General features: G+C 46.8%; 1 protein-coding gene across 16 annotated transcripts; it reads left to right on the forward strand.

The window, feature by feature from the left end:
• The first annotated feature begins 1086 nt into the window (after positions 1-1086).
• Positions 1087-25174, forward strand: LOC101978271 (zinc finger and SCAN domain-containing protein 4). Of its 16 annotated transcripts, none has more exons than XR_013431116.1 (6): positions 1087-1324; positions 1566-1718; positions 2119-2214; positions 2321-2441; positions 5706-8081; positions 12033-12506. XR_013431116.1 is itself a non-coding variant. In XM_078032947.1 (6 exons), the coding sequence occupies exons 1-6, from the start codon at positions 1292-1294 to the stop codon at positions 7181-7183; spliced, it is 1782 nt and encodes a 593-aa protein (XP_077889073.1). In that variant the 5' UTR covers positions 1087-1291; the 3' UTR covers positions 7184-10510. The 16 variants fall into 16 exon arrangements, 15 of the variants coding, with proteins under 15 accessions (XP_077889073.1, XP_077889072.1, XP_077889070.1 ...); XM_078032947.1 differs by lacking the exon at positions 12033-12506 and having other exon boundaries at positions 1566-1590; positions 1684-1719; positions 2126-2214; positions 5706-10510; XM_078032946.1 differs by lacking the exon at positions 12033-12506 and having other exon boundaries at positions 1566-1590; positions 1684-1718; positions 5706-10510.
• The last annotated feature ends 713 nt before the right edge of the window (positions 25175-25887 follow it).

Genomic DNA, 25887 nt, shown 5'->3' on the forward strand with positions numbered 1-25887 from the left:
AGTGGGATGCCTGTGGGATGCCTGTGGGATGCCTGTGGGATGCAGGTGGGATGCCTGTGGGATGCAGGTGAGATGCCTGTGGGATGCAGGTGGGATGCCTGTGGGATGCAGGTGGGATGCCTGTGGGATGCCTGTGGGATGCAGGTGAGATGCCTGTGGGATGCCTGTGGGATGCAGGTGAGATGCCTGTGGGATGCCTGTGGGATGCAGGTGGGATGCCTGTGGGATGCAGGTGGGATGCCTGTGGGATGCCCGTGGAATGCAGGTGGGATGCCTGTGGGATGCCTGTGGGATGCAGGTGAGATGCCTGTGGGATGCCTGTGGGATGCAGGTGGGATGCCTGTGGGATGCAGGTGGGATGCCTGTGGGATGCAGGTGGGATGCCTGTGGGATGCAGGTAGAGGGCGTGCCTGGAGCAGAGTCCTGTAAAGAGGCTGTCTTTCAGATGCGACTAATCCGACGGGTACAGAAGGAGACTTTTTCACCGTTTTACAAATATATAAAGAGTGTGATAATAATCCCCAACAAACAATAAAGTTGATTTTATGACTTAGAAACTTCGGATGTAAATCAGGAACACAGGGCGTAAGCAAAAGTCTATGCTTTGTGGAACTCCAGACTTCACAGGCACGTTTCAGGGGACAGGAATAGACGCCCCGTGTGCGTGCACCCTGCGCTGTCCACCCTGGTCAGTCCGCCCACCTCCACCCACACACACACACCGCTTTTGGTCCCTTCTTGGCGCAGTCTGAGCCGATGGCGTGCCCCCACGCATTTGAAGAGCGATGCGGACGTGGCAACGCTTTTAGCTAGCTGCGGGGCTCTGTGTGCGTCGGCTTCTTGGGTCTGAAATAATGTCCACATATTTAAGTGGTCAGTTGCACTGGAGAGTGGACTCCCCAGACACCGGTTGGGGGCCCTGGCGGCGCTGCGGGGACCTTTCCCGCGAGGTTGCTGTTCCTGGCTTCCCGGGGCGCGATCGGCGTGGCCGAGGGAACTACATTACCCAGAAGCGCTTGCGCCCAGTGGCAGGGTGCTGACCCAATGAAGGTCCAGAGGAGAGGCGTTTCCGTGCAGGGCGTCTCCCTTGGGGCGGGACTTCCGGCGTTTTCCTGGAGATCTTTTCAGCGGTCCTCGGGCGGGTTCTGTCAGTCTTGTGTGCTGCGCTGGAACCTGAGTGACAAGCGACAAGGCGCCGGAGGCGGGCGCGAGGATCGGGCGCCGCAGACTGTGACGCCGCTGAGAGCGGCAGCGCGCGGTCGCCGCCCCGGTGCCCGGCCAGGAGAGTAGGATGGAGGCGGCCGCGCCGAGGGGCCCGGCCGGGGTGAGCGCCGCGTCCCCGGCCCCGGCCCGGGTCAGCGCGGGGCGCGGCGGGCGGAGGGCGCGGGGACGTGGGGTGCGCGGCGTCACCGCAGGGCGCGGAGCTTGCGGGAGACGCGGCCGGTGGGGTGTGGAAAGCCTGCCCAGGGCTGTTCCGGGAACCCGCGGTGGTGCGCCCCGGAGGCGGAGGGAGGGTAAGCCCCGCCCGAGGCCAGCCGCTGACCGGAGGTCGCCCCGGAACCCAGGCGCAGAGGTGGCCCTCAGCTGGAGGTCAGTCGCCCGGCCTGGTGGGCAGGGGCACCGGGGAGGCCCGTGCAGGGGGAGCACAGCCCTGCTCACTCCGCCTGCTCTGCCCTTCCCAAGGTCCCCACGGCGCACCGACCGTTTGGAACCTCACAGGTAAGTGCAGGGCGCCCCGGTCTTACGGCTCCTGACTTCCACATTTTCTCTGCCTTCGGGTCTCTTGGACTTCGCCTGCCATTTCCCCAGCCCTGTGTTCACCAAGCTTGGGGTCCCGCATCTGTGTGGGCAGTTACTTGGGGAGTTCCCGTTTAGGACTTCCCAAGGAGGGAGGTGTGGAAGCTTAACCCGGGTGCAGATACCAGCACTTGGAACTGCTTGCAGGGGAATGTGTCCCGGGAACTACAGGTCTCCTGCCTTTCTGATGGCAACAAACTCCGGGAGGGGGAGGCAGGAGGCAGGGCCAGGCTTGGAATGTCACACTGTTAGGTGGAGGCAGCGGGAGGTGGGGTTTAGAGGAGGGAGGTTTTCTACCCAAGTGTTGACGGGTTTTATCTGGTTGCAGAATGGAAAACAGAAGGAATGAATGCAGTGACTGTTGGGAGCACCAGGAGAGCAGGCACCAGTGACACCAGGGTCTGGTGTCCCTTCAGAGTTGAGGAGCTTGGGAGGAGGGTGGACAGGGGGGCAGATGTGTGGATTATGGGTCTTCCAGAGTGAGCTGTTCATGATTTCATCAGTGTCTGTCCTGCCAGGGCAGGTGACCTTTCAAGATGTGGCTGTGTACTTCTCTTGGGAGGAATGGGATCTTCTTGATGAGGCTCAGAGACACCTGCACCTCGAGGTGATGCTGGAGAACTTGGCACTTATATCCTCACTGGGTAAGTCCCTGGTATCCACTGTTGTGGCCTGGGCTGCACTGCCTTTCTCCTTTTCCTTGGGAGCCGCTCTGTTTTCCTCTGATCTCATCCCCAGTTCCCTGGGCAGGTGCTGGGACTGAGTGCTTGTCTTCTTCCCTCCCCTTGTGGCCATAATTCCTGCTGCCCCAGAGCATCATGGACAAGGATCAGTAGTCTCAAGTGACCCTATCAGATCCCACCTACTTATCTTCTTCCTGTTTGGTGACTCTCTAGGTCCATGCACGTTCTTTTCTTTTCTTATACCTGACGTTCATCAATGTCTAGTGTGCCGTGAAATATAGTCACTGACATCATCAGTACTTATTTAGCCTGTTTTTACAAGAACTTCCCCAAGGTGTTATTTATTTATTTGAATTGTGGTGAAATATATATGATATTTTATCATTTTAACCATTTTAAGTGTACATTTCATTGGTTTTAAATACTTAAAATTCACATTATTATGTGACTATCACTACCTTTCTTCCATAACTTTTTCATCTTGCAAAGCTAAAACTCTAGTCATTAAGCAATAATTTCCTCCATCTCTTAGCAAGCACCATTCTGCTTTCTTTCTGTGAATTTGACCACTCTAAGTGTCTCAGGTGAGTAGAATCATAAAGTATTTGTTCTTGTGTGGCTAGCTTTTTCAAGGTCCAAGCCAGAATTTCCTTTCAAGACTGAATAGCATTCCCTTGCATGATGTCCTACATGTTGTTTATCCATCTGTCCACCTGTGTGTACTTGGAGCTACTGTGAATGATGCTTCAATGAACACGAGTCTACAGATACCTTTTTATGTACTTGCTTTTAATTCTGTGGACACATAACCAGAGGTGGAATTGCTGGATCATGTACTAATTCTGTTTTTTAAGGCACAACCGTACTGTTTTTGTTGCATCTACCATCCTCTTTCCTTAGCCTCTCCAGCCACTGGGATTACGGGTGTGTGTTAGCATGCCCAGTTATGGGTCTGACTTTATGGAAGCATGACACTATTTTAATTTCTGTAGCTTTGTGATAAGTTTTGTATGTGAGTCCTCCAACTTTGATCTTCAAGGTTGTTTTACCTTATTTGGTGACTCTTGGAAATCCATGTAAATTTTAGGATTTTTTTTTCTATTTCTGGGGGGAAAATGTCATTGGGATTTTGATAGTATTCATTTTGTAAATCACTTTGGGATGATCAAGTTGGCCAATCCATGAACATTCATGTAAAGCCTTTCTATTTATTATTATTCTTTATTTTCATTTTAGCAATAACATCTCATACTTCCTTGGCTAATTAAATTTCTTAGTATTCTACTCCTTTTTAATACTTCTTTTCCTTTTTTTTTTCCCTGCTAGCTTTGGCTTTAGTTTATTGTTTTTGTTTTGTTTTTGTGGTAATGGAGATTGAACCCAGGGTGCCCTGAACAATGTCCTCAGCCGTTGAGACAGTGTCTTGCTAAGTCACCCAGGCTGGCCTAAATTTGCAGTCTTCCTGCCTCAGCCTCTTGAGTTGCTGGGATTACACGCGTGTGCCATCTCCAGGCTTGTACTTCTTTTTGAAGTTCCTTAAGATGTCAAAGTAGGCTGATAAGTAGAGATCTTTCTTCTTTTTTAATATAAGTAGTTATGCCGTATGTTTCCCCCTTATTACTGTTTTTGTTGCATCCCATAAATTTGTGTAAATTATGTTTTTATTTCCTATTTCTTCTCTGTTGCATTGGTTTAAGATCTAAGATCATGTTGTTTAATTTCCACACATTTGTAAATTTTCCAGTTTTCCTTCTGTTGTTTCCAGCTTCATCCCATTGGATTGGAGAATATTCTTTGTATGATGCCCTCTGTCTGTTTAAATCTAGGCAGGCTTAGTTTACCTCCTAACCCAGTCTGTCCTGGGGAATGCCTCGGGTGCACTTGAGAAGTGTGTTCCTTCTTGTTGGGCAGATACTTCTGTGTGGTTGTTAGGTCTAGTTGGGTTATTGGGCTGTTCAGGTCCTCATTTCTTTCTTCCCTGGTTAGTCTGTTGTTGAGATTTGGGTGTAAATGTTTCCAACTGTTGTTATAAAACTGTTTATTATTGTAAAACTATCTTCCCCCCTTCAGGTTTTATTTTTTACTTTATGTATATGTGGTGCTGAGGATTGAACCCAGGGCCTCACACAGCCAGCTACCACTGAGCCACAACCCCAGTCCCTCTCCCTTCAGTTTTGATGGTCTGTTGTCTTTTGCTCAGAACGTCTCATCTACTTATGTTTAGAATAATCACTGACAAGAGGGACTGGCTTTGTCATTTTGCCATTTGTTCTCTATATGCCTCATAGCTTTTTGTTTCCAATTTCCTACATTGATTTTGTGTTCAATTGATTTTTATAGTAAACTTTAATTCCTTGTCATTTCTTTTATGTACTTCTATGGCTATTTATTTACCTGTGTGTAGTTACCATGGAGATTGCATTTAACATTGTAGTACAGTATTTGAATTTATACCACGTAACTTCCTTACTTTTTTGTGTTCTGCCATTTACTGAATTGTTCTGGGCCTGTGTTAGCTGCTCACATGTCCTGCTCTTCCTTTATCCTCCTGGTCCCATGCAGTTCCTCACCTGGGGTTAGTGAAAGAGCCTCCATGCTTCCCAGGATGTTCGTGACCCCAGTCTTAGTAGGATGGGTTCAGAGAGGGCCTGGACAAAGGGAAGGGATGGCATTGGGGTTACACACAGGTCACGCTAGGAGCCTACCTGTTCAGCCCTTGTCTTTATGTCATTGCTTGTGGCAGCTTGCTTTTACCTTCCCTTGTATATTCTTGACATTTTACCATCTTTTCCATTCTACAATCCAGCCCAGTGCAAATCCCTTTGTCTCTGGACTCACACTGCCTCCTGAGTGTCTTCTGATGTTGTGGTCTGAGTGTACATGTATCCTTTAACAGAGCCTGAGCCAGTTACTGTTCCAGTCAGTTCTTCTGGGTCTAGAGGTCCCTTCATAGCACCACATGTCACCAGCAGGTATGGTCCTGCTAGAAGTCATTGACAAAGGGATGAGGTGTAAAACATGCCTCTCACCCTAAGTGCTCAGCTGGTAAGGCCTATTCCACTGGGGGACTTTGGGGTCCAGGAATGCATAGCAGCTGCTTCCTCGACCTGAAAACAGTTGCATAGACTGGTTCTTTGCTTGTTGGATGAACATTGGTGATTCATGGCCACATCCTAATTAAGGCAGCATGTCCTTCACCATTACTCCTCTGATGTCTGCTTTCAGGTTGTTTGCATGGAGTAGAGCATGAGGAAACACCTTCTGAACCAAGCATTTCTGAAGGATTGTCACATGTCATGACTCACAGAGAGGGGTCGTCATCCCAGCATGCCTACACCTGTGAAATATGTGGCCTGGTCTTGAGAAACATTTTGCAGTTGGCTCAGCACCACAGAACAATACATCCCGGGCAGAAGCCACGCACATGTGGAAGACAATGCTATTTTGCTGCAAATCTTCAACAACATCAGAGGCAGCACATTAAAGAGGTTCCCTTCAGAGGTGACATTGACAGAACCTTGTTTATAAAGAGCTGCATGATCCATGTGTCAGGGAGGCCTTATACTTGCAAAGAGATGGGGAAGGGTTTTCTGGCCAGCATGGGATTTCCCCATCAAGAGGGCACTCATACAGTGGAGAAACCAAATGCCAGTTACAAGTGTGGGGTGGCCTTTCACAATGGAAAAAGTCTTCCCCACTGGGGGGGATGCAAGAAAGCTTTTAGCCACACAGATACACTCGTTCAGTACCGGAGGGCACTCACAAGTGAAGGCCTTTTTGAGTGCAGCAAGTGTGGGAAAGCCTGTACTCGGAGATGTAATCTCATTCAGCACCAGAAAGTCCACAGTGAAGACAGGCCTTATGAATGCAGTGAATGTGGGAAATTCTTCACCTACTACTCGAGCTTCATTATCCACCAGAGAGTGCACACTGGAGAAAGGCCTTATGAGTGCAGTGAATGTGGGAAAGCCTTCAGTCAGATCTACAGCCTCAACAGCCATAGGAAAGTCCACACTGGAGAGAGGCCTTATGAGTGTGGGAAATGTGGGAAATTCTTCAGCCAAAGGTCCAACCTCATTCAACATCAAAGAGTTCACACTGGAGAAAGACCTTATGAGTGCAGTGAATGTGGGAAATCCTTTAGCCAAAACTTCAGCCTCATTTACCACCAGAGAGTTCACACTGGAGAAAGGCCTCATGAGTGCAGTGAGTGTGGGAAATCCTTTAGCCGAAGTTCCAGCCTCATTCACCACCGGAGACTTCACACTGGAGAAAGGCCCTATGAGTGCAGTAAATGTGGGAAATCCTTTAAGCAAAGCTCCAGCTTCAGTTCACATCGGAAAGTCCACACAGGAGAAAGGCCTTATGTATGTGAGGAGTGTGGGAAATCCTTCAGCCACAGCTCCAACCTTAAGAACCATCAGAGGGTTCACACTGGAGAAAGGCCTATTGAGTGTAGTGAATGTGGGAAATCCTTTAGCTGCAAATCTAACCTCATTAAACACCTGAGGGTTCACACTGGAGAAAGGCCTTATAAGTGTAGTGAATGTGGGAAATCTTTCAGCCAAAGCTCCAGCCTCATCCAACACCAGAGAATTCACACTGGAAAAAGGCCTTATCAGTGCAGTGAATGTGGGAAATCCTTTGGCTGCAAATCTGTCCTCGTTCAGCACCAGAGAGTTCACAGTGGAGAAAGGTCTTAGCTATATAGGGAATATGCACTTTTTCTTAGTGGAATCATTGGAGGAGACCACCTATAAGAGCAGCCTACCTGGATTGAAGCCCAGCAACTGAAGGTGCATGGCAGAGATTCCCTTAAGTCCAGGTTTGTGGAAGCTCCAAGGATCTGAGTTACAGTTCCTAGCGTCCATAACCCTTGCAGTTTAGGTTACTGACAGTTTCTGAGACAGAAGCCATTTCACTGCCACTTGCTAAGTCCAGCTGTGTCACGTCACCACGCCACCATATTCAGGGAAGAAGATCTGTGTTCTCCCATTGCTGGAGGAAATGAGTAGTCTGAGCCCACATTCCCTTCTCCAAAAAGCTGGGGCATGAACCTGACCCAGTTTTGTACCAGAGATCCTGATAGAAGTAAACTCTTTCAGGGACACATTTCTTGTGACGATGTTGGGGTTTTTTGTTTGGGTTTTTTCCCACAACCTCTAAGACACTAACCTGGGAACTACTTGCCTCACTTTTGTTTTGAGGACTGTTATTTATTGTCTGAAGCACCTGTAATCTTGGGATTCTGTTCACTGTGTGAGATGGCTTAAAAATAGGATTGGTCCCAGCCAGCATTAAACAGCTGTGGTGTTTGGGGGTGGCACAGGGAGGTCACATAATTCCAAGCCTCAGAGACATTGGTTTAATAGAAGAATGCGACTCTCTTCCCAGTTTTGTCCTAATATGAATTGTTGCCCTAGGCCCCCTAGGAGCTTCAGGGCTTTATGGTCCTACTTTGTGGAGGATATGCAGGATGTTTTGTGGGCTGGGGTCACCTTGAGGCAGGAAGTTCTGACAACTCCCAGTGCTGCCCGGAGCAGCGTGAACTGTGGCACAAGACATCACGTGATGCCTAGCACCGTGGGGGCCGACTGCAGAGTGAGTACCTGATCCCCGGCATTCTGTGGGCTTGAGCCTGGGGAAACTGTGATTGGGACAGAAACACTGGGTTCACAGGACTTGGAGGAGATCGCAGCAAACTAGATTCTAGTGATGGTGTAGGTTTGAGGTGTGCACAGATTCTCACAGTCTCCAGGGATGTGCACCTTCATATCTGCGGTCATTGTCAGAAAAAAAAAAAAAGTTTTGTGTGTTCCACTCAGGTAGCCTTTCTGGAATGTTCCCTAAAGGCCAGGAAAACAAGCATGGAGGGAAGGGAGATCCCCACTCTAGCAAGGTGGTTTTGTGACCAGCCACCATCCTGTGTAGAAGTGAACATCACTGGTCACTAATATTTTCTGCCACTGAGGCAAGGTTGTCCCCATAAGGTCATCGAGAAGGAGGAGGAGTTCATGTGGGGTTACCAGACCTCACAATCAACCCTAGACTCACTGCAGTTATTACATGAACGCTCTGCACCCTGGCCTACCTCATGCCCTTCGTTGGCCCATCCCATCCCTGGCTGCCAGGCCACCTTTACTCTGTCTTCCCCGATGGCTTAGATTGTGTTAGCAAGACGTGGATGACTTGATTCACAAAATGTTTATTTTTCTAGTTTCATTCATGATTATTATTTTGATTCTTCTATTCTGTGAGCTGTTCATTTTTATTGCATTTGTCCATTCCTTTAGATTATTTCTGGGTTCTGGCTAATGCCAAAACAGTGAAGCTGCTACAGCATGTGCAGTTCTTCACATATTTATGTCAGCTACTTTGGGGTCAGTGACTCAGGTGCAAAGCTGAGACACAGGGCAGGCGACAGTCAGCTTGTTAAGAAACCACCAGGCTGTGAGCGGGGGCCTGTTGGGCCTGTGGGGATTTTGGTTCTTCTACGTCCTTGCTGATATTCAGTGTGGTCTGGATTTACTACATCAATAGATGAGTAGTTTTAACTGCTTTTCCTTAAGCATTCATAATGCTGGACCCTTTTTCATGGATTTGTGACCCGTATCTATTCTTTGGTAAGATTCTGTTCATATCTTTTGCCTGTTTTCTTTGTTATGAAAGAAGAAACATGAACAGTTATTAATTCTGTTTTACTTTTCATTAACAAGCAGCTAATTTTTGTCCCACAATTTTTTCCTGCCACACAGTGAACGACCACCTACATCACACACTTCTAAAATCTGTGTTATTCAGTTGTTCTCTGTCGTGTCAGTCTAGACAACTCTGTGGTGCCATAAACCAAGCCATGGTTGGAAGTGTTTGGCCTCCAGTCATGGCTGTTTTCAAACTCCAACTGCAGTCACTGGACAGGAGCCAACCGGGAAGGGCTGCCAGGGACGTGCCACTCTGTCCCACCCCACCGCAGCTCCAGTAGCTGCCTGTGCCCTCTGAGATCCAGTGAGGAACAGGGAAGTGATTAGCAAGGGGCAAGTTTTAAAAACTGTAATGCTTGTATAATTGACAAAGCATAAACATTTGAAATGTGTTTGGACGTTTTGCTGTTTATGCCTGAAATTTTAAAAATCCATTGAAGGGCTGGGGTTGTGGCTCAAGCAGTAGCACGCTTGCCTGGCATGTGTGGGGCGCTGGATTCGATCCTCAACACCACATAAAAAATAAAGAAATTGTGTCTACCTAAAACTAAAAAAAAAAAAATTTAAAATATCTGTTGAAAGCAAAATGTGTGATATTGGCGGTGATTCAGTTAGATTGTTTGTAATTCAATCCTTTCTTGAAAAGAAAATCATAAACTTAAGCCAGGTGGATGCCTATCAGAGGCTAAGGCAGGCGGATTGCAAGTTCAAAGCCAGCCTCAGCAACTTAGTGAGACCCTGTCTCAAATAAAAGAAACTGGGGTTGTAGTTTAGGAGTAGAGTGCCCCTGGGTCCAATCCCTAGGAAAGGAAGGAAGGAAATCAAACTTTGAAGGTATTTTCCTCACAAAGGATTGCAAAGAGTGATCCAAGTTGCAGTCAGATGGGATTGAGTTGCTTGGAGTGCTGTTACATAGTGGGTGTAATTGTATACTGCATATTCAAAAAGCTAGAAAAAGGGATTTTGAATGATTTCAAATGATAGATGATGGCTGGGGCACGGTAGCACACACCTGTAATTCCAGCTTCAGAGGCTGAGGCAGGAGGATTGCCAGTTCAAAGCCAGCCTTAGCAAAAGCAAGGGCCTAAGCAACTCAGCAAGACCCTGTCTGTAAATAAAATATAAAAAGGGCTGAGGATGTGGCTCAGGGGTTAAGCACTCCTGAGTTCAATCCCCAGTACCCCCCTAAAAAATGTTGTGATAAATGAAGTCATTATGATTCCACATGTATACATTTATTGGAATATCACACAGCATCCTGTGAAGATGTACAATTTTTGTGTTTTTTACATCAGTTTAAAGTAAATAAAGGGTCTTTAAAGAATGTTATTAATATATTAATAAGATTTATTTGGAGTCAAAAGTCCATTCTTATATGAGTCTTGGAATTTTGTTTTTGTTGACTGAAGAGCCTTAAAATAATCTAACAATTCAGTTTGAGGTTCTATAAAGTGATGAGGATTTCCATAGATTTGGAACACTCAGGGGGCATGTTTATAAAGCACTGTGCCCTTGACTGTACCATCACATTTACAAACAACACCAGCCCCTAGGTCCCAGTGGCTGCCAGTGTGTATACATTAGGATTTATTGATAACCGCATCACAGCTGCCCACACTTTATATTGGTACATTCTGTAATCCCAGAAAATGAATAGCCTAAGTATTTGGGGGAGAAACATTGCTGCCTGTTGTCATGTGACCTGGTGGAGCAGAGGGTCGGGGCTGTGTGAAGCCTCTTACAAGCCCTTGGCCCCTTCCTGAGGGAGGGCACTTCCCGATCCGCAGGTCTCCTGAAGCAGCCCCCCAGCACGTGGGTGGTGGACATTCACTTCCAACTTAAATTCTGAAGGCACAGCATCAAACCCAGCAGCACCCAGTAAAGAAACGGCTGAGCGAGGTCACAAACAGGGCTGTTTAGGTGACTCTGCTTCTCTTCTGCCCAGGACATGCCAGGGTCCTGGATCACGTTGTACCAAAGAACCTGGGTCTTGAAAACCACCCTCGTTCTGGGTGGAGGGTGCATGTCTGTAATCCCAGTGACTCCCAGTGGAGGCTGAGGCAGGAGGATGGCAAGTTCCAGGCACCCCAGGCAACTTTGCAAGGCCCTGAGCAACTGAGACCTGTCTCAAAATAAAAAGGGCTGGGGATGTGACTCGATGCTTAAGCACCACTGGGTTCCATCCCCAGTAAAGTCGGGGATGGGTGTGGGAATCAATCCCAGCATAGAATACAGAGATGGGATTGTGACAGTATTTGTTTTTAATTTGTGGGTCCTAGCTAGGCATGGTGCACACGCCTGTAATCCCATCAACCCACAGGCTGAGGCAGGAGGATTCCAAGTTCAAAGCCAGCCTCAGCAACTTAGCAAGACTCTGTCTCAAAGTTTTTAAAAAATGCATTTAAAGGGGGCTGGAGATGTAGTTCAGTGTTAAAGCATGCCAATCCCCAGAACCTCAAAAAACAATGAATACAGTACTTGTAGGTCCAGCTGGCTGGAAGGATGAGTATGTGAGTGGTAAGGGAGAGCGATCCTGAGCTGCGTCCTTCCAAATTAACCCAGAGCGGCCCTCGGGAGCCTCAGCAGTTAAACCTTGACCAAACGCAATGGGTACAATAAGAGTCTTACACTTTTTTTTTTTTTAAGTTTCCAGATTTGAAAAGATTAGTTGAAAATGCTTTTCCTGGTTTCTTAGCATCATTAAAGTTCTCACGGCTTCTGTTTATTTATTTATTGATTTTTTGGACCTGGGCTGGAATCCTGGCTCCACCACCGAGCTACAGCCCCAGCCCTTTCTGTTGACGGAAAAGCCTTAAAATAATCCGATTTCTCATACTTTTTCTCTTACCAGCCAGCGTTTACTCAGTGACTGATGTCCTTGGGGGAAAGCAACATTAAAACAAGGATCTGAAGTATGATGTCTATTATCCGAAAATCCAAAGAAGGATATTAAAATCGGTAAAGGAGAAAATTTTTAACAACTTTAAAATTTTTAAAAATTTTTAAAAATGTGGCTCAAGCGGTAGTGCGTGCGGCCCGGGTTCAATCCTTAGTACCACATACCAACAAAGATGTTGTGTCCGCTGAGAACTAAGAAAAAATAAATAAATGTTAAAATTCTCTCTCTCTCTCTGTCCCCCCCCTCACTCTCTCTTTAAAAAATAAATAAATAAATAAATAAATAAATAAATTTAGGGGCTGGGGATGTGGCTCAAGCAGTAGCGCGCTCGCCTGGCATGCGTGTGGCCCGGGTTCCATCCTCAGCACCACATACCAACAAAGATGTTGTGTCCGCCGAAAACTAAAAAATAAATATTAAAAATTCTCTCTCTCTCTCTTTCTCTCTCTCTCTTTAAAAAAATAAATAAATAAATAAATAAATTTATACAAGGGAGTGTTTGGAAGAAATGGGATGGGGAAATGGTTCCAGGAGTGAACAAAACACTCTCCTACACCGAAGTGGAAAAGGCAAGGGAAACAGACGCCCCAACGAAGGAAGGCCGCCCGCTGCCCCCTACCCCGCTGCCAGCCTCTCGCTGCCGGCTGCCCCCTACCCCGCCGCCCGCTGCCCACCGCCCGCTGCCCCCTACCCCGCTGCCAGCCTCTCGCTGCCGGCTGCCCCCTACCCCGCTGGCTGCCCCCTACCCCGCCGCCCGCTGCCCCCTACCCCGCCGCCCGCTGCCCCCTACCCCGCCGCCCGCTGCCCCTGCCCGCTGCCCCCTACCCCGCTGCCCCTGCCCGCTGCCCCCTACCCCGCCGCCCACCGCCCGCTGCCCCCTACCCCGCTGCCCGCTGCCCACCGCCCGCTGCCCCCTACCCCGCCGCCCGCTGCCCCCTACCCCGCCGCCCGCTGCCCCCTACCCCGCTGCCAGCCTCTCGCTGCCGGCTGCCCCCTACCCCGCTGCCCCTGCCCGCTGCCCCCTACCCCGCTGCCCACCGCCCGCTGCCCCCTACCCCGCTGCCCACCGCCCGCTGCCCCCTACCCCGCCGCCCACCGCCCGCTGCCCCCTACCCCGCTGCCCACCGCCCGCTGCCCCCTACCCCGCCGCCTGCTGCCCACCGCCCGCTGCCCCCTACCCCGCTGCCCACCGCCCACCGCCCGCTGCCCTTCGGAGAACCTGGGCTGGCGCTTGGCCCCCGGGCGCCCGGGAGGTCTTTTCCAGGCACCACCGCGGCGAGGGCCGAGCTGAGGTCCCACCCCAGCCCGAGGGACCGCTCCAGCTCCTGCCCAGTGACAGGCCCGGGAAGTCGCCCAGGGCTCCTCTACACACAGCAAACCTCCGGGAGCTGCCATCGGCCAAGACCCTCGGCGAGGTCACCCGAGACACTCAAGTCCCCCAGAAGTCCACCGGGAGCGACGAGGGAACGAGGGAGGGAGGGGGGAGCGGCAAGGCCCGGCCTTTGTCGCCCCCCACAGCGGGGACAGCCCCCCGCGCCGCCCACGGAGCAGGCCCGCGAGCCTCACCCACCCACCCCCCGGGATCCTGGAGGACCGTCCCTGTCCCTCCGACTGCACACGCTGGGGCCCTGTCCTGCCCCGGGGAGCCGCGACTTCCACGTCCTTCTGAGGTGACGCTGATGAACCGCGCTCTAGAAGGAAATGCCAAGATGAAAAGCAATCATAAAGACGATCCGGTGAACGCCTGGACATCCGACCATCTGGTTAAGAAGGAGAAATCTTTTAGTTTAGTTTTCGCAGAACTGAGGACTGAACCCAGGAGCACTCTACCGCTGAGCTACATCCCCAGCCCTTTTTATTTTTAAGATGGAATCTTGCTCAATTGCCCAGTTTGGCCTTGAACTTGTGACTCCTCTTGCGCCAGCCTCCCTGCCAGCTGGGATTGGAGGCTGCCTCTGGCCTGACTCACTAAGGAGGCAAGTTCTCTTGAGAGAGAAGCCAGATGCCCCCTGGTTGAAACCTGCCCATCCAGCTTCCCCAACAGAAGGAAAACTGAGCCACAGAAAAGCTTGCAAACACCTCGGATCTGAACTGTTTGACTCTTTTCAAATGGTTATCGTGTAATTAAAAATCCAAATAAAACATATATGATGAATATCTCCCATCTCTATCATTACCATGAAGGAATGGGAATCTCTATGGTGGCTGCTCATATGTCATCGATACATCAAGACATAAGCTTGATGAAACAATTCATAGGTATAAAAACTCATAACTCTGAAGTAAAACAGGATGATTTCATTACATAAAATGTTTACAAAGTTCCATGTTGGAGCACAGCTTGGTGGTACCTATCTGTAACCCCAGAAACTCAGGAGGCTGAAGGGTCAGCAAGTTCAAGGTCAACCTTAGCAACTTAGCAAGACCTTGTCTCAATAAAAAGGGCTGAGGATGTAGCTGAGTGATAAAGTTCAATCCCAAATACCAAAGAACAAACACCCAAGCTCCATGTCGGACACTGTTTGCTGCCACCGTGTTGATGGATGATCTCATGTGAAGCCTACTTCCTCCTGACCCCAGGGAAGATCGAGAGCATGAATAGCACAGAAAATTGGGGCCTCCTGGAGGTGCAGGTCAGCCTTCTACCAAATTCACAGTCCTGACCCCCCCTCAGCCCTCAGGTGGCATCTTTCAAACATGAGATGTGCACCCACCTCTCCTTCCCACATAAGTGGCCCATCCTTGGCCCCTGCGATCTTTTTGCTGGGTTCAGAATTCCTTCTCCAGAGTCCTGGAGCCCCCTCTGTTTGGAACTGACACAGGAGGAGAGATGGGTTTCTCTACCCCACTGGTAATCCATAAATCTCTGAAATTTCTTTAAAAAAAAGTTTTAGTAAGTTTGTAATGAATCACTCACAACAAATTTGATAAAATTTTGACATGAGACTTGACCAGAATTTATGTCAGCTTGAGGCTGAACTTTACATTCCCGCTGGTGTGAATCTTGTTACATGTCACCGCAGTCATATCCACGTGGGTGACTCCATCGCCCAGGGGTGGCATCTGTGGAGTCACCCACGTGGATATGACTGCAGTGACATGTAACAAGATATTTTTCTTTCACCTCTCAATCTGTCATGAGTTCAGCCTCAATCTGACCTGGGTGAAAACTGTGGAGGTGATCCAATCAACAGGCAAGCTTCATCCAATCACACCTTAAACCAAGTGTGGTTCCCAGGCTCTATAAAAGGGAGGAGCCTTGGGAGGTAGATTGATGCTGAGCAGAAGCTCGCAAGCAGCCGGGAGTATCCCTGTCTGAAGCTCACCTGAGAAGGAGGTAAGTTTTCAGGATGGAAAGCAATTCCTGGTGTGTGTGTGAGTGTGCATACACGTGTAGGCACAGGGACTGGGTAGAAATTCCTAGTGGCAAAGCTATGGGGCTCTCCCAGGACAGACCTCTTGCTCTGACACAAAGGACTTGATGTTGGGAGCTCTGTGTAGAGGCCTGGGAAGACGGAAGGAGGTTGCTCTGGGAGAGTGCTGTGTGGTTCATGTTTCCAGGACTCGTCTTTATTGTATCTCAAGGAAAGGTGGCTCCAGCAAATCCGAGTGGGGTGGGGCTCACGCGTTGCTTCTGTCTGCACCGGCAGCATCCCCAGGCCCCGGGGCTGAACCCGATATCACCCTTCTTACCACAGATATTAGCATCCTTGGAGTGGTTTTTGTTTGTTTGTCTGTTTGTTTTGTTTTGTTTGTTTTGTTTTTGGTGCCAGGGATTGAATTCGGGCTCTCAACTACTGAGCCGCAACCTCAGCCCTATTTTGTACTTACTTAGAGACAGGGTCTCACTGAGCTGCCTAGGGCCTCACTAAGTTGCTGAGGCTGGCTTTGAACTCCTGTCTCAGCCTCCTGAGCCACTGGGATTAGAGGCCTGAGCCACTTGTAGATGTACACAATACCTTTATTTTTAAAATCTGATTTTGTGTGGTGCTAATGATCAAAGCCAGGGCCTCCCGCGTGCTAGTCAAGCGCTCCACCCCTCAGCCCCAGCCCCAGCCCCCCTTTCACCTTTTCAATCAAAGGAAACACTTTGCAGCCTCTTTTTGGTGTGTCTCAACCTCCAGCCTCGCCACCCTTGCACTTTGGGGACATTACTAAGTAAGAGTTACTTGAACACAAGCACTGCGGCTGGTGACAGCTGAGCTGGGAACTCAGAAGGCTGAGGGGTGGCCAGCAGCAGGTGCCCTCCAGACACCCTGGAGAAAGGGGTGATGCACAGGAGACAGAACAGAGCGGCCCAGCACAGGCTCTCACCCTGCCGCTCTCTGTGACGTGAGGTTTAAAATGTGAATGATTCATTTCTGGAATTTTCCATTTAACCTCTTCAGACTGTGCTTGACCACAGATAGCGGGAACTGAACAGCTAGCCTTTGGCAAGGGCTCTGTGTTTAGCAAACTCCTGGCGGGGGGGCCTACCGCTTGCCGGCGGCTGGTCCGAGGACTTCCTCTGTGCTCACTGGGCTTCCATGACAAGTTGGGAGCAGAGCGCCTGTGGAGCTCAGAGCCTCCATGACCAGATGGCGACGTGGTGGGCAACATGCCTGGGTCACAGGTCACGTGGCACCAGACTCCAAACTAGGACCCCAGCAGCCTGGTTTGAATGCCGAGGGCTGTGCCATATGCTGAGGGCCTGTATGCAAGTGTGAGCAGTCGGCCAGAGTGTTTGGGGGGAGCCGGAGGGTGGTCGGCTAGGAGGACAGAACGTTTCGGTTTGGTATTGAGGACTGAACCCAAGGGTGCTTTACCACTGAGCAAAGTCCCCCTACCTTAATTTTTTTCATATTGAGAGAACGTCTGGCTAAATTGCTGAGGATCTCGCTAAGTTACTGAGGCTGGCCTACAGATTCTGATCCTAGGATAGAACTTTTGTGAGGTTGGAGCTAATAAGGCATGGGTCCTACAGAGAGAGACAAAGCTGGGTGCTGTGGGCACACCTGGAATCCCCACGACTCCTTGGGGCTGAGGGAGGAGGAGGACTGCAAGTTCAAGACCAGCCTCAGCCACTTAGCTCAAAATTAAAAGCTGAAAGGGCTGGGGATGGAGTTCAGTGGTAGCCCGCCCCTGGGTTAGATTCCAGGACCTAAAGAGAGAGAGAGCACTCAACTTACTCACAGACTCCGAAATGGAACAGGTGGGACTTAGAGCCGCCTGCAAAAGCCGCCTCCAAAAGCCCTTGTAGAATAAGGAACGGCTTTGTACGTTCCCCGAGGGCAAGAGGGAGCCAGGGAGGGAGGGAGGGAGGGTGTGAGGGGAGATTAGCCTTTTCTGTAGTTGACTGGCTCAGGGATGAATGGCTCAGGGAGGAGTAAGAGTGTTCAGAGCTTGCCTGCAATGTTTTGAGGTAATGGCCTGCAACGCTGGTGAGATCTGGGTGTTTGGTCATGGGTCCCAACATGGTCAACACCGAAATGCCAAACAACATCCTCCAACAAATCAATCAGACATTCACATACCCTGTATCACACCCGCCAAAAAGCCTCACTTTTTGATTTTATGAAATTGCTTTTTTAAAAAATATAAATTGTTGAAATGCTAACCCTATATAAAATGAGAAATAGAAAAAATAAAACAATGATATAGAAAAGGGATGAGAGGGTTGGGGTGGTGGCTCAGTGGTAGAGCACTCGCCTAGCACATGCAAGGCCCTGGGTTCCATCCTCAGCACCACATAAAAATAAATAAATAAAATAAAGGTATTGTGTCCAACTTCTCAGAAGAGGATATACGGTCAATCAACAAATATATGAAAAAATGTTCATCATCACTAGCAATTAGAGAAATGCAAATCAAAACTACTCTAAGATTTCACCTCACTCCAGTCAGAATGGCAGCTATTATGGAGACAAACAACAATAAGTGTTGGTGAGGATGTGGGGAAAAGGCACACTCATACATTGCTGGTGGGACTGCAAACTGGTGCAGCCAACATGGAAATCAGTATGGAGATTCCTTGGAAAACTGGGAATGGAACCACCATTTGACCCAGCTATCCCTCTCCTCAGACTATACCCAAAGGACTTAAAAACAGCATACTACAGGGACACAGCCACATCAATGTCTATAGCAGCACAATTCACAATAGCTAAACTGTGGAGCCAACCTAGATGCCCTTCAGTGGATGAATGGATAAAAAAAAATGTGGCATATATACACAATGGAATATTACTCAGCAATAAAAGAGAATAAAATCATGGCATTTGCAGGTAAATGGATGGAGTTGGAGAAGATAATTCTAAGTGAAGTTAGCCAATCCCAGAAAACCAAATGCCAAATGTTTTCTCTGACATAAGAAAGCTGACTCATAGTGGGGTAGGGAGGGGGGAGCATGGGAGGAATAGACGAACTCTAGATGGGGCAGAGAGGTGGGAGGGGAAGGGAGGGGACAGTGGAATGTGATGGGCATCAGGATCCAAAGTACGTATGAAGACATGAATTGGTGTGAATATACTTCATATACATGTATTTAAAAAAGGGATTAGGCCAGGTGTGGTGGCTTCTGCCTTTAATCCCAGCTACTAAGAGGCGGGGGCAGGAGGATAGCAAGTTCAAAGCCAGCCTCAGCAATGTAGTAAGGCCCTAAGCCCCTCAGTAAGACTCTGTCTCTAAGTAAAACACAAAAAAAGGACTGGGGATGTGGCCCCATGGTTGAGCGCCATGAGTTTGATCCTTGCTACCAAAATAACAACAACAACAACAACTGGGGATGTAGCTTGTAAAGTACCCTGGGTTCAATCTCCAGTACCAAAACAGGTGGTGATTGAATGTCATATCCTTATTCCAAATGGTGTGCCTATTGTGATTCGGGTAATGTGATTTGTGATCACAAATCAAGTTCACTAAATGCATACAGAATTCCACCTCTGCCAGGTGCCAGACTCTAAAGGCAAAGGACAGAAATTAAAAACAGACAAGCAAATTTTAAAAAGCAAGGACAAATGTTGACATGGTGTTCAGCCCAGAGAAATGTGTCATTTATGTGGATTTCGGCCTCTTCTTCTTTCCCCATCTGCTCGACTTCCCTGACGTATAATTGGAAAGGGAAAATTATTTAAATCTAAGGTATACAAGTGATGGTGAGATGTTTGTTGCAGTGACAGGGCTTGAACTTAAGGCACCTTACGCTGAGGCACATCTCCAGCCCTTTTTATTTGTTTCTTGGCACCAGGGATTGAACCCAGGGGTATGTAACCATCGAACCACGTCCCCAGCCCTTTTTATTTTTTATGTTGAGACAGGGTCTCATCAAGTTCTTAGGGCCTCACTAAGGTATTGAGGCTGGCCTCCAACTTGCAATTCTCCTGCCTCAGCCTCCTGAGATGCTGGGATTATGGGCATGTGCCACTGAGCCCAGTAGGACATTTTTTCCCCTAAAGGCTGAATAATATTCCATTCTCTCTCCCTCTCTCCCACCCCATTTCTCTTCCTATCTATCCTACATATTCTTATCCATTCATCTGTTGACAAAATTGTCTTCATGTTTTTGCCACTGTGGACTACCCACCTTTTCTCATAAATTCTGGTAATTTTTGAAAGAAATATTGCATGAATTTTATTGAACTTTATTGCATGAATTATAATGTAATTATAATGAGCACTTTTGTTAAAGTCTGATGCCTATACAGGAAATTTAAAAATCCTGCAGTATTGGAGGATACTGGTAAGGTGCTTGCCTGGCAAGGTCACCACAGAAGAAGTGTAGTCTATAGCACAGGGAAGAGCCAGCTCTACTGTGTAACTAGTTTCCACGGGAAAAAATAAACCGCTACCAACTAAACCCGGAAACCATGGCGGTACAGCCCTCCTGGGATGCCCCCACATGCCATTCCAGTTTCTCCTTAGCTGCAGAAGTAACCCATACCCTCATATAGTGTGGATGATATATTAATACTAATAATATACTTCTGAATTTCCATGTGATGATGTATATTAATATTTATAACATAACTTCTGAATTCCATATACTGTATAATAATAAGCAAAAAGTATTATTTAGTGTGTGGGTTATTCCAGTCCATGTTATTATTTGAATTTAACTTTAATTTAATTTAATGAAGCAGCTGTTTGCCTATTTTCATTGCTGACAAATATCCCTTTATATGAATGAGTCATAATCTGTGCCATCTAACATTATATATTTAGGTTGAAACATAGGACTGTCACAGACTGTGAGGATGCAAATTTTTCTTATATGTCTGTGAGGCATATTTACAACTTGGAGCCAAGAGTTAGGCTAGTTCCATCTCATAGAAAGTGGGAAATAGGCACCCAATCTCCCATGATGATATTTTAAAATCATGGCTCCTGGGTCCTTGGGAAAATCATTCCTGGATTGCATGACCTATAAAAGGTTTACTAGGCTTTTAAAATCTTTTACATACATCACAAAGGGTTTGAGAAACAATTCTGAATACCAGGTTTTCTAAAGTAAATGGAACATCTCCTTTATGCATCAATGAGAATACAAGCACTTTCATTTGAGTGAGTTGCCCTTGGAATCATCATGTCAAATTTCACACACAAGATAAAAAGTGGGTTTGTATTGCTGAATTTTCTTGATTGTATTGAATTATAAAGGAATTTGGATGTAATTGACATTTTTGTATTGTTGATTCTTGCTGAGAGCCACAGCCGAGTCAGTATGGCCCCTGGCATTTTGCCAACAGCATTGGTTGACAGGCAAGGCATTACTATCCGCCTCCGCTGCTACTTTGGAGTTCTCACGCTACTTTGGAGTTCTCGTCGGGATTCCTGGGGATTCCCCGAGTGTTCCCATTGGTTGGGGAAGTGCAGGAGGAGGGATTTCCGGGGAGATTTTCCAGAGGCTGGTTCCCGGAGCAGCCGCCTGGCGTGGGGGAGGAGTTGCTGGTGGAGTTCAAAAATAAAGTTTGTTCCTGCTTCAGTGGCTCCTGATTTGTGTCCAGCCAGACTGCGGCAGATTCTTCCAATCCATGGTAATATAAGTGGAAAGGTTTATTCTTTTTAATTTTTAACTATCAATCATTGATAACACAATAATACAAAATCAGTTCATTTTGATACATTAGCTTTCTATTGGACACCTCGCTAAATTCATTAAGACTAATATTTGTTGAACATTGTTCTGTAATAAAATAAGGAGTGTTATAATGATATTTCATAGATTTTCCTTCCTTATATTACTGGTTAAAAAAACAGTCTAATGTCTCAGAGATTACATAGGATATGTGCCTCTTGACCTTAGGGAGAAAACTTTTAAGAATATTTTTCTGTAATTTTACAAAAACACTCTCACATCAAGGATGTTTCCTAGATTTTTAGTTTATTAAATCCCTTTTTCAGAAATGAGTACTAACATTTATTTTAAATGCATCTATTATAACATATGATTATGTTATATTCTTCTATAATCTATTAACATGGTAAATTCAGTTGAGGATTTTTAACCCAGACTTTTTTGGGGGTACTGGAGATTGAACCCAGGGGTGATCTAGGAGTAGGTCATATTCCCAGCCCTTATTATTTTTTATTTTGAGACAAAGTGTCACTAAGTTACTGAGACTGGCTTCAAACTTGCAATCCTCCTGACTCAGCCTCCTGAGTCTCTGGAATTACAGGGCCACCACGTGGGGCTTAATCAAAACTTCTTGCATTTTGAAAATTTTGATTTGGAAATATTTTGCTCTGAATTATTTGAATATACTTGTAAGATTTTGTTTTCTGAGAAGCAATGACCTCATTGATGAAAATAGGTAGAGTTTCTTCCTACAGTGTTTTAATGTCTGATAGAATTCATCCATAAAAGCACCTGTCCCTGAAATTCTGCACTATTCATTTGTGTTTAACTAACTGCATGTTTCTCCTGTTTCTAGCTTACGTCTGTTAATCATCCACCCATTGCTGAAACAGATTCTCAGAGAAACAAGACAGCAGAGACTAAATTGCCAAAGTTGAGCCTGAGAACATTTTGCTAAGAATGCCTTCAAATCTCACAAACTCGTGTCAGTGTAAAACATCCCAGAATGATTTTGAATTAGGAAATACAGAATTCAGACGAACCCAAGGATCCGCTGTCCAGAATGGAGAGATCTTCTCTGAGTTCTCAAGCTCTCAGCTCAACTCACTTCCAGACAACGGTAACTCAAATGCAAGGAAGGAGCTGCAGAGACTCCATGGGATTTTTCACTCATGGTTGCAGCCGGAAAAGCATAGTAAGGATGAGATTATTTCTCGACTGGTCCTGGAGCAGTTTATGATTAATGGAAACTGCAGGGACAGGTCCATTTTGAAAGAGAAATGGGAATCAAGTGGACGAAACCTGGAGAAATTAATGGAAGACCTGACTGATGACTGCATGGGGCCACCAGTCTTAGTGAGTAGATGGTTGTGAACTTTGGTGAGAGACAAAGCAAAGTCGGGAAGAGCACAGTCTAGTACAGCTGCCTGGAAATAGAAAAAAGTCATAGCAGACCTGATGTTTCATCAGATCACACTCTCTCCCAACCACTCTTTCTCACCAAGGAGAATTTTCCCTGTTCTACTTAACAGAAAATGTGTATCTGTTTATTCTGAGGATATCTATGAGCCAAACACATTGATTGATTGAAGTTAATAAATTCAGTTTGTGCAGAAGTGGTGGCGATCTATAACAAGTTAACATTGGAGTAAAGACCTCAAGGATTAAGAATTATACTTGACGGGAGCTTTTATTTCCTTAAGGATCCACAATATAGTATTATTAATCATGAAAAAAATATGATTTTATTAATCAGTGATAACTGATCAAGAATGCATATTAAATGAGATGCTTTGAGTAGATACACATAAACCAAGGTTATGTGTTGCCCAGTTGATGAAAATATTGCGGCCAGAAGTTCACCAGAAACAGCATTTTCCCCAGGCATAATTATTCTATAGTTACAAATTCAATGTTCATAGTTACTTATAAAGCATAACAACTTGTGAACGATGGAACTAGCACTATCAGAGATAGGGTTAGACAAGGTGTGGTAACTCAGAGTTGGGAGATCTTGTGATAGTCTGTTGAGGGCAAGTTTTCCAAAAAGTTTTTTCCTTACACAACTGACTCACATATAAAAGTGAAATGGCTTTCTTTACAGGTACGTGTTCACATGCAAGGACAGGAAGCCCTTTTTTCTGAGAATATGCCCTTAAAAGAAGTTATTGTTCATCTCAAAAAACAGCTATCAGCAGAAAACACAACAGGAGAGAATAAAGGGATGTCCCTCCAGGCTCCTCAGGATACTCCCCTGGAGACAAGACAAGGTGAGTCAGGCAGACCCCCACCCTGGGGGTTATCCTGTGTGTGCCCCTTCTTGAGTACCACTTCATTTCGTGGCTTCTTTACTTCCACAGGAAATGAAGATAAAGAAAATGCATGCAACAATTTCTGGAAAAATACTCAAGTAGATGACAGTATTACTTGTCAAGGGACTCAAACATCTTCCCTACTCATTATCCAGGAAGATCACTGTCTTCGGTTAGAAGATGGAGGTGCTTCTTGTGAGAACCCACACAACTCCAGAAGGGGAGTCACGTCTCACTCTGAGAAAGGGCCCCTGGAGGGACCTTCTTACCAAAATGTCCCTGTGGGGGAGCAACCAGAGTTTCTCCCCACCTCAGACCAGTCCTCCTCCGAGTTTGTCCCTGCCCACCAGAGCAATAAGGGAGACTCCACGTGTGGGGGACACCATGAAAAATACCGTGGAGCTCAAAAGTCATACAAATGTAAGGAATGTCCCAAGATTTTTAGGTATCTCTGTCACTTTTTAGCCCACCAGAGAAGACACAGAAATGAGAGGCCATTTGTTTGTGCTGAGTGTCAAAAAGGCTTCTTCCAGGTGTCGGACCTACGTGTGCACCAGATGATTCACACAAAGGAGAAGCCTTTCAAATGCAGCAGATGTGAAAAATCCTTCAGCCACAAAACCAACTTGAGGGCCCATGAGCGAATTCACACAGGAGAAAAGCCCTATACGTGCTCCCTGTGCCAGACAAGCTACCGCCAATCGTCTACATACCACCGTCACCTGAGGATTCACCAGAAAATCAGACTCAAAAGTGTTTCTTCCACACCAAAAGCTTCCTCAACTACTGCCCCTATGTAATTTAAGTGCGTATATTGCATACATGTGTATTTCCATAGTATTTATCCATTGAGAACATGCAATGTACCTTCCTGATTATGTTGTCTCTCACCATGAAAATGTAAGGTTAAAGAGGGCACCGCATGTGTCAATTTTGTTCACTACAGTATTCCAAGTGCTTAGAAAAGTGACTGATATTTCATGTTTAATAAATATCTGTTGAGTGAACAAATTAATCTGTAATGTTCATGTTATTAGCCACTTAGAAATTTAAAAAAAAATGTGCCCACATGAAAAGATCTATCCTGGAGGACAAAACACCACTCCTCACAGTGGTCCAGAGGGGCTTTCACTACCCATGGCCGCCATCATCCCAGCACACTCTATTTCTGTAACCACAGACACCTAAAAACACCCTGAGCAGAGGTGGATATTTGAAGGCAGATCTTGCAAGATGACTTTTTCAATTTACTGGAAATGTTAATAACTAAATTAGGACTGAATATGACTGATAACTTAAAGCTGCAGAAGGTAATTTTATGAACAGATGACAAAAAAGACAACTACTTCCCATTATTTTCTTCCAAGAATGGCAGGTCAGGAGGGAAGGGGAATTTATTTCCAGAACCAGCTTTAAAAGGAAGTTCCGAGAAAAAAAAAAATCCTGTGCAGATCTGAGGTGAATGGGCATGTATTGGTGGGCTGCTTTACACTAGGAAATTGGAGCTCAAACCCACTGACTAACTAGAGGATGTCATGCAGGAATGCCCTAAAACATGGAAGGAGGAATTGTCAGTGTAAATTGTGATGGTTCTCTCATGGTCCCTCTCCAGAACTATGGGGCTGTGTACAGTCCTCTATTGGGTGGGACTCATTTTATTCGTCCTCTTTCATGGGCTGTCTCCAGGTGTTTTGCTACTGTGGACATTTTTGCATATGATTCTTGGTACACAAGGGAAAATATTTCTTTAATAAATGAGGCAAACAGAAACATTTTGTAAGCTTTTTTTTTCCTTTTCATTTTGAATCCATGACTGCACCATCAGCAGCAAAAAAAAAAAAAAAAAAAAAAAAATCCTGAATGTCCATGTCTTCTCCAACACTCAGTATGGCGATAGCTTTGGTTTTAATACCTGGATCCTGAGTACAATTATTGGAGTCTCCAGGTAATACAAAGGGGCAAATAAAGCTCTTTGCCTCCTTCCCCCTTGCACAGTTGGTAGGCTTGGATTCTGTAGGTGTAAGGCACACCTGTGCATTCTCCAGGACACACAGCGCCCACAGTGACGGTCCTGGCTATTCAAAGGAATCACAGCTGTAGGCAGGAGGTTCCGGGACTCCGCCTGGTCTAGCCCACTTCCACATATCGGTCATTATGTCCTACCCAGAGTCCAAGTACACCAGAGTTTCCTGCACATAACTTTTGGCACGGGTTCTCACAAGGGACTGAAGGCTAAATTCCCAGGATAAGGTTAAAAACATCTTCTGTCTAAGGAGCTGTACTCGAGGCAAGCTCTGCGCAGGCGGACCAGTGCCACCAGGAACTTCCTGCCTGAAGCTCTGCAGCAAAGGTTGGACTGAGTCCCGGAACCTCCTGCCTACAGCTCCCCTACAGAGGTCGGACTGAGTCCCGGAACTTCCTGTCCAGGGCTCCACTGCGGCGG

This window comes from Ictidomys tridecemlineatus, chromosome 15, assembly GCF_052094955.1.
Source record: "Ictidomys tridecemlineatus isolate mIctTri1 chromosome 15, mIctTri1.hap1, whole genome shotgun sequence".
Classification (NCBI taxonomy): Eukaryota; Metazoa; Chordata; class Mammalia; order Rodentia; family Sciuridae; genus Ictidomys; species Ictidomys tridecemlineatus.